The 8,610-nt window shown below is 35.8% G+C and overlaps 1 protein-coding gene across 1 annotated transcript in view; it reads left to right on the top strand.

Annotated features, from left to right (window-relative positions):
* IPP (intracisternal A particle-promoted polypeptide) overlaps positions 1-6,609 on the top strand; it is a 29,511-nt gene extending 22,902 nt beyond the window's left edge. The window contains exon 9 of the mRNA XM_005881277.2: positions 5,887-6,609. Within this exon, the coding sequence (XP_005881339.1) occupies positions 5,887-6,111 (225 nt within the window). The 3' untranslated portion in view covers positions 6,112-6,609. The remainder of the gene's footprint in view (positions 1-5,886) is intronic.
* Positions 6,610-8,610: the final 2,001 nt, after the last annotated feature.

Raw genomic sequence — 8,610 nt, 5'->3', positions numbered from 1 at the left:
GTGGTGGATTAACAACAAAAAAAGATCTGTAGTGATGTACATTCTGTCATTCATGATGTTGATCATTGAGGTTTTCTTTTCTTTTCAAAAGAAGTAAATTTTGGTGTCATTGATTTTTTTTTCTACTTATTGTCCACTTTCTATTTCATTTATTTCTGTTCCTATTTTTTTTCCTTCTATTTGTTTTGGGTTTAATTTGCTCTTCTTTTTCTAGGATCTTAAAGTGGAGGCTTATCTGATTGACTTTCAGACCTTTCTTTTCCTATAATGTAAACCTTTAAAGCTATAAATTGTTTTCAAGCACTTCTTTAACTACACCCCGCACATTTTGATATGTTTTGTTTTAATTAGCATTTATCTCAAAATATCTTCTAATTTTCCTGGTAATTCCTTCTTTGACCAATGAGTTGTTAGAAATCTGTTATTTAAATTCCAAATATTTGGGGGGGGGGTTCCAGATATCTTTGTGTCAGTGATTTCTAATATAATTTCATTGTGATCAAAGATCATACTTTGTGGTGGTAAATATTTCATGTGCACCTGAAAATAATTTGTTTTCTGCTATTGTTGAGTGTATAAATGTCAGTTAAATCAAGTTGATTAGTGTTGTTCAAGTATGTCCAACTTGTCTCATTGTTTTGTAAATTACTAAGAGAAGTGTCGAGCCGGAACCGGTTTGGCTCAGTGGATAGAGCGTCGGCCTGCGGACTGAAAGGTCCCAGGTTCGATTCCGGTCAAGGGCATGTACCTGGGTTGCGGACACATCTCCAGTGGGGGATGTGCAGGAGGCAGCTGATCGATGTTTCTCTCTCATCGATGTTTCTGACTCTCTATCTCTCTCCCTTCCTCTCTGTGAAAAATCAATAAAATATATTTTAAAAAAAAAAAGAGAGAAGTGTCGAAATCTCCACCTATCATTATGGATTTGTCTGTTTTTCCTTTACATTTCTGAATCTTTGTTATTAAGTCTCCACACATTGAGATTATTATGTCTTCTTGATTAATTGATCCTTTCATAGTATGAAGTGTTTTTCTTTCTTTTTTTTTTTTTTTTTTAAATGTTTTATTGATTTTCTACAGAGAGGAAGGGAGAGGGATAGAGAGTCAGAAACATCCATAAGAGAGAAACACTGATCAGCCGCCTCCTGCACACCCCCCACTGGGGATATGCCCACAACCAAGGTACATGCCCTTGACCGGAATCGAACCTGGGACCCTCCAGTCCGCAGGCTGACGCTCTACCCACTGAGCCAAACCGGTTCTGGCTGAAGTGTTTTTCTTTACCTCTGTAATAACCTTTGTTCTGAAGTCTACTCTGTCTGACATTAATGCAACCATTAATGTAGCCAAGTTGTGTTTTGATTAGTATTTGCATGGTATATCTTTTTTTCCCTTCTACTTTAAATCTATGTCATTACAAACTGCATCTCTTGTAGAATAACATATAGTTGTGGTCTATGTTTTTTATGCAGTTTGGCAATGCCTGACTTTCAAATGGAGTCTTTAGAGTTTTTACTATTTATATGTAACATCATCACAGATATGGATGGTTTTTAGACTTTTATTTTGTTGTTTTTTTATTTGTATAATCCATTTCTTTATCCTTTTCCCCCCCTTTTCTATCTTTAAGTTGATTGTTTCTTTTATTTTGCAATTAACCATATCTCTTCACCTTTTTTCTAAGAGATTTAGGGCTTACATTATTTATTATATAAATTTACATTATATACATATATATTTCAGTGTATCAAATTTAACTTCAAATAATATTATACTACTTCATTTTCAATGTAAAAAACTTACAAAAACTTACTTTCATGCCCAACTCTAATCCTTTGTGCTATTTTATTTCTGTATTTATTGTTATAGTTACTTAAACAATAAATTATATTTGAAATACATTTTTAATGAGAAAGTCTTTGATAACTATGGATATATTTGCCATTTCTAGTTTTATTTATTCTTTTGTGCAGAGCTAAGTTTGTATCTCATATCATTTTCTCTTAGCCTAAAGAACTTTTAAAAGTATTTCTTTCAGTGTTGCTCTGCTGGCAATGATTCTCTTAGCTTAGCTTAACTTCCATTTTCTGAAGTTTCTTTTTTCCACCTTCACTTCTAAAGATATTTTGCTGGGTATAGAATTATAGGTTGTTGAGTGTTTTTTTCCTTACCTTAAGATGTTTATCTTCTTGCTTTGTTTCTGACGGGAAGTCAGTAGTCATTCTTACCCTGTTTTCCCTGTATGTAATGTGTCTTTTTTTCTTTGGCAGCTTTTAAGATTTTCTCTTTATCATGGGTTTCCAGTAACTTGATTATGTGTTTCTTATTGGAGTTTTGTGTTTAACATGCTTGTAATTCATTGAAATTCTCGAATCTTTGGGATTATAGCTTCCATCAATGTTGTCAGCCATATTTCTTCAAATATTTTCTTGCTCTCTTACTGGGACTTCAATAATAGGCATGTAAGATCACTTGATATTGTCCCATAGATCACTGAGGGTCTTAAATTTTTTTCCATCTTCTTTTCTCTTTGTTCTTCAGTTTGTTTTTATTTTCCAGCGTTATTGAGATATAACTGACATATAAAAGTTGCATATATTAAGGTGTACAGTGTGACATTTTGATATACATCTTATATAATAAAAGTGTAATATGCTAAGTGTCGGACCGATCCATTGACCACTCAACCAGTCATATGATGTGCACTGACCACCAGGGGGCAGACGCTCCGACCGGTAGGTTAGCTTGCATCCCCGATCACAGGCCAGGCCAAGGGACCCCATCTGTGCATGAATTCGTGCACCAGGCCTTTAGTTGACATTATAAAATGATTATCACAATCAGGCTAATTAATATATCCATCACCTCACATAGTTTCCTGTTCCTTTTTTGAGTGTGGTGAGAGCACATAAGACCTGCTTTCTTAGCAAATTTCAAGTATAGAGTATAATATTATTAACTATAGTCACCATGCTGAACATTATCTCTCTAGAACTTATTTACCCTGCATAATTGAAACTTTGTTCTCTGTGCTTCAGTTTGGATAGTTTCTATTGCTGTGTCTTTAAGTTCATTAAACTTCTGCATATCTAAACTTCTAATTTGTAGTGTCTAAGCCACTATAGGGAATTTTTCATTTCAGATACTGTATTTTTTAGCTCTAGAAGGTCTTTTTGTTTGCTTATTTGTTTGTTTTATTTTCCACTTCTCCCATCACAATGTTTATGCTTTCCTTTAGAACCTTGGAAATATTTATATCTGGGGCTTTTAAATTTTATTTTTCAATTATATTTGACACAATATATTACTTTCTGGTATGTACAACATAGTGATTAGGCATTTATATACCTTACGAAGTAATTACCACAATAAGTCTAGTACCCATTTGATACCATACAGAGTTATTATAATATTATTGACTATATTCCCTAGTGATAAACATAACCCCAACATCCTAGTTTATATTAATCAGCTATAGATATTTTTGTGACTATATCTGTCTTTTAAAATATTTTTTTTAGCTATGCCAACTTTGTGATATGTTCTGTAATTTCAGATAATCAAATAACCTTTAAATTTATTCTTCAGTTTCGGAGGACTTGCTAGGTTCATTTAAGTTCAAATCAGCAAACACACATTGACTTTCTATAATGTGCTGCAGCTATACTGGATACTGGGATGTGATGCTCATTAAGTCCCTGTCCTCAGGGACTACACTTGGCCTGGTAGCTCAGTTGGTTAGAATGTAGTCCTGATACACCAAGGTTGAGGGGTCAATCCCCTGTCAGGGCACATACAAGAATCAACCAATGAGTGCATAAATAAGTGGAACAATAAATTGATATTTCCCCCTCTCTCTCTCCCTCTATGCCTCCCTTCCTATCTCTCTCAAATCAATCAATAATTTTTTTATTTCACTTTCTAGCATTGGGGAATAATCATTGTTCACTTTTCATGATTTTATAAACTTTGTTCATCATTTACTTTATTCCCGGGATCCTTTATACCTGGCTACTTGCTCATTTCGCTCTTGATTATTTCCCAGGACCTTTATTAACTTTTCTATTTTCTGGGTATAGAATTTTCTCGGAAGTAGGGATTTATAACTCATTTTGGCTGTAGCAGCTTATTGAAATTTCTTCAGGAAATAACGTATACCAGGAGTTAGCAAACTTTTTGTTCAAGGGCCACAATCTCTTCTTTTGGCATTTTTATATTTATTTATTTACTTATTTTTTTAATCCTCACCGGAGGATATTTTTCCATTGATTTTTAGAGAGAGTGGAAGAGAGGGAAAGACAGAGAGAAATATCGATGTGAGAGAAACACATCAATTGGTTGTGTCCTGCACATGCCCTCACCAGGGCCCAGGCTGGAGAGGAACCTGTAACTGAGGTACATGCCCTTGACCAGAATCGAACCTGGGACCCTTTGTTCCGCAGGTTGACACTGTATCCACTGAGCCAAACTGGATAGGGGTATTTTTGTTTGTTTCTTATGTTTGTATTGATTTTTATTTTTATTTTTATTTTTCCATTTTCATTTGTCTCTGGCAGGACCTGGTGGCAATTTAATATTCTTTTTTTTAAAAATAATTTTTATTGCTTAAAGTATTACAAAGAGTATTACATATGACTCCTTTCCCCCCCCCCCTTACATTCCCCCAGTTGATCTCTTAACGCACCCGCCCCCCCCGCAAACCCTACCCAGGCTTCCCACTGTAGTTTGACAGTCTGTTCAATGCTGCTCTGCCTCTGCATCTATTTTTGTTCATCAGTTTATATTGGTCTTTATTATCCGTTTCAACCTCACCAGGGCCGTCCCAATGTATTGATTTTTAGACAGAGAGGAAGGAAGAAGGAGAGATAGAAACATTGATGAGAGAGACACATCGATTGGCTGTCTCCTGCATGCCCCCTGTTGGAGATTGAGCCCACAACCTGGGCATGAGCCCTGACCTGGAATTGAACCTGGGACCTCTTGGTCCATGGGATGACGCTCAATCCACTGAGCCATACCAGCCTGGCTTATTTTTGTTTGTTTTTTAATAACTTTTTAATGTGGAAACAATTCTTAGTTTGTAGTCTTATACAAATAGGTTTCCCACCCCTAATCTATACTACTTTTCTGAAATACGTTTTACAGTCACTAACTCCACCAGATGGTCCTTGCAAAAAGGATTACATGGTTAAATAAATTTGGCAAGTGTTTTTTTGCTGTGTCACTCACATAGAGATCTGTAAGGCTCATTAGCATTTCAAAGACTTTTTAAAGCCCTTCTGTAAACTGTAGATAAGCACTTATCTTCTAGGACAGCTGTTCTCAACCTGTAGGTCGCCCCTTTGGGGGTCGAACGACCCTTTCACAGGGGTCACCTAAGACCATCGGAAAACACATATATAATTACATATTGTTTTTGTGATTAATCACTATGCTTTAATTATGTTCAATTTGTAACAATGAAATTGGGGGTCACCACAACATGAGGAACTGTATTAAAGGGTCGCGGCATTAGGACGGTTGAGAACCACTGTTCTAGGAGCTTTGTGGGTTTGTGGTGTGTGTGTGTGTGTGTGTGTGTGTGTGTACGCACATTACCTACTTGTATTCCATAGAACTAGTTTTTCAGAATGCCTGCCTATATAGAGTCTCTAGATTTATTTTCTGATAATTTATAATTAATCAGACTTTTCAATTATTTTCCTCTAAAATTACTACTTTGTCTCCATCTACTTGAAAGTTTATTTTAAAATGTTCTATATACTGATGTGACTGGATTGTAAGTTTGAAATTTAAACATAAAAAGAACCATAGTATCTGCTTTCTTCACAGTTTTCTCTATTATTATTTTATGACACTGCTAACTTATTTTTTTCTCTTAACCAGGAAAAGTGGGTTGAAGTTGCCTCAATGAAAGTGCCTAGAGCAGGCATGTGTGTTGTGGCAGTCAATGGGCTTCTGTATGTTTCTGGAGGTCGATCTTCCAGCCATGATTTCTTGGCACCAGGTACCTTGGATTCAGTTGAAGTTTATAACCCTCATTCAGATACATGGACTGAAATAGGTAATATGATCACCAGTCGTTGTGAAGGAGGTGTTGCTGTTCTATGAACTATAAACTGTAAGAGAGCACAAGAAACATTTTGAAAATATAGGTTCTGACTTTTTGCAAATCACACATGTATTTGGTCATAGGACCCTTTGATTCTGTTGAGTTTTCCATGTGTTTGATAGATAAATAACTAAAGATTATTTTTCTAAGAATTTGAGTGAAAAGGATATGGATTATGTCCTAAATTAATAAAGAGCTCACAAAAATTTGCCACGCTTACTAATAGAAATGCTATTTATGTTCAAGAATTGTTCAGTTAGGAATAGAGTCCTACTTGTAAAAATTATTTACTAGAAACTTCTTGGCAAATAGCCCCTTTAGCAGCTTCTCCAGTGCAATTCAAGCTGTAACATGACCTTGTGTGATATAAAAATATCAGTGGAACAGTTTCAAGATGTCGAAATTCATAATGTAATCCAGAGCACAATTTTTTTTTCTTTTTTCTTTTCTTTTTTTTTGTTTTGTTAATCCTCGCCCAAGGATATTTTTCCATTGATTTTTAGGGACAGTGGAAAAGAGAGGGAAAGATGGAGAGAAATATCAATGTGATGGATGTCAATTAGTTGTCTCCTGCATGAGCCCCGACTGGGGCCCAGGCCAGGGAGGAGCTTGCAACCAAGGTAGGTGCCCTTGACCGGAATCGAACCCGGGACCCTTTGGTTCACAGGCCGACGCTCTATCCACTGAGCCAAACTGGCTAGGGCCAGAGCACAATTTTTCTTGGCCATAGTTTAATTTATAGTGAATAGCCAATGAAACAACATACTACTTTTACTTGATGCTAGGAGTTTCACTAGCCCCAAACTTTTTTAAAAAATACATTTGTATTGATTTCAGAGAGGGAAGGAGAGGGAGAGAGAGTTAGAAATATCAATGAGAGAGAATCATTGATTGCTTACCTCCTGCATGCCCCACACTGGGGATCGAGCCTGCAACCCAGGCATATGCCCTGAGTGGGAATCAAACAGTGACTTCCTGGTTCATAGGTCGACGCTCAGCCAGTGAGCCACACCTACCAGGGCTAGCCTCATACTTTTTCTTGGCAGCAGATATATGGGAGGGACATATATAGCCACTGTTAGAAATATCTAGCTACTTATATAGAGAGATAACAGCATTAAAAAAAGCTTTTGCTCACGTCTTTTGTCTTGATGCTGAGAATGCAAATAATTAAGAGGAGGTTCTTAGTGATAGTCCTTTATTGCAATAGGATGATGGAATGGGTGATAGAGCCCAGTAGGTGGTATGCACCTACTATATTTTTCCCCTATTTTCTAAATAGGCACCAAAAATATGTTTGGCTTTGGGAAGATGGAATTTTATTAGATCATCTAGCTTTGTAAAGTTTACTTGTACTTGGGCAAGCCTAAGTATGAGCTTATTACAAAGCTACTGCCTGGCTTGAAGAAGGTAGAATTTTAGATACCTGTGAAAATTTTTATAGACACTAACTCATAAGATGAAAGGCTTCTGATTCAAAACTACTTCTCAAAACTTATTTTTCCCCTGAGAAGCATTTTAAAGAATTGTTCTCTGTCCAGTTCTGAAAGATTTGTGTACATGATCATTACTTTTAAGTTATTTCTACTAATCAGTTGGAGCCATTTATATGAAAGATCTTGCATACAATTGGGTTTTTACCTAGCTCATTCCAGGATTTGATTAGTATATTCCCCCTTTTCTTTACTAAAGTCCTTCAGTATATTGTTATAAGTATCAATAGCTTAATTAGAATGAAAGCTTTATGTAAGCATTAAAGACTCAGGTAGCATTAATATCCAAAATATTTGGATTGGCCCACAAGAATACTTCATAACTTAACCATATGCTTGTATTAAGAAAAGCTTATGGCCCTGGCCAGTATGACTCAGTTGGTTGGGCATCATTCCATGCACTAAAAGGTTGTCAGTTCGATTCCCAGTCAGGGCACATGCCCAGGTTTTGGCTCAGTCCCCAGTGGGGGGTGTGTAGGAAGCAGCTAATCAATGTTTCGCTCTCACATTGATGTTTCTTTCTCCTTTTCTCTCTTTAAATGTCAATTTAAAAATCTTCCAAAAAAAAAGAAAGAGAAGCTTATATAGTGCAGACAGAAAGCTCTGAAAGTCTGAAAGGTCACAAATACCTAATTGGGATCTGTAAAATGTAAAGGAATGAAATGTCAAGTTAATTTGTAGGTTATTTAATCTCATGTGCCTTTAATATTTCTAGTTACAGAGAATCTGCTTTCAAAAGAGATTTATAAAATGCTCCTAATTTAATTTTCATTATTGCCTAGCAACCTAAAATTGCAATGTGAAAGGGAGGCATTATGTACTACTGTGGCAGAAATGTAATGTCAAGACAATGTTTAGCCTTAATAGGTCCAAATGATCCCTGAAAAATAGGTAATTGTAAATATGCTTATTGTTTCCTAGGTAATGACAGATTGTTTAAAAAAATATATACTAATAAAGTATTTTGATTTTTGCTCTTCCAAGATTTTGCTTTTCCTTCTGAGA

The sequence above is a fragment of the Myotis brandtii genome, unplaced genomic scaffold, assembly GCF_000412655.1.
Source record: "Myotis brandtii unplaced genomic scaffold, ASM41265v1 scaffold674, whole genome shotgun sequence".
NCBI classification, from domain to species: domain Eukaryota; kingdom Metazoa; phylum Chordata; class Mammalia; order Chiroptera; family Vespertilionidae; genus Myotis; species Myotis brandtii.
The sequence above is the reverse complement of the archived record's forward strand: the minus strand, read 5'-3'. Positions and strand labels throughout refer to the sequence as shown.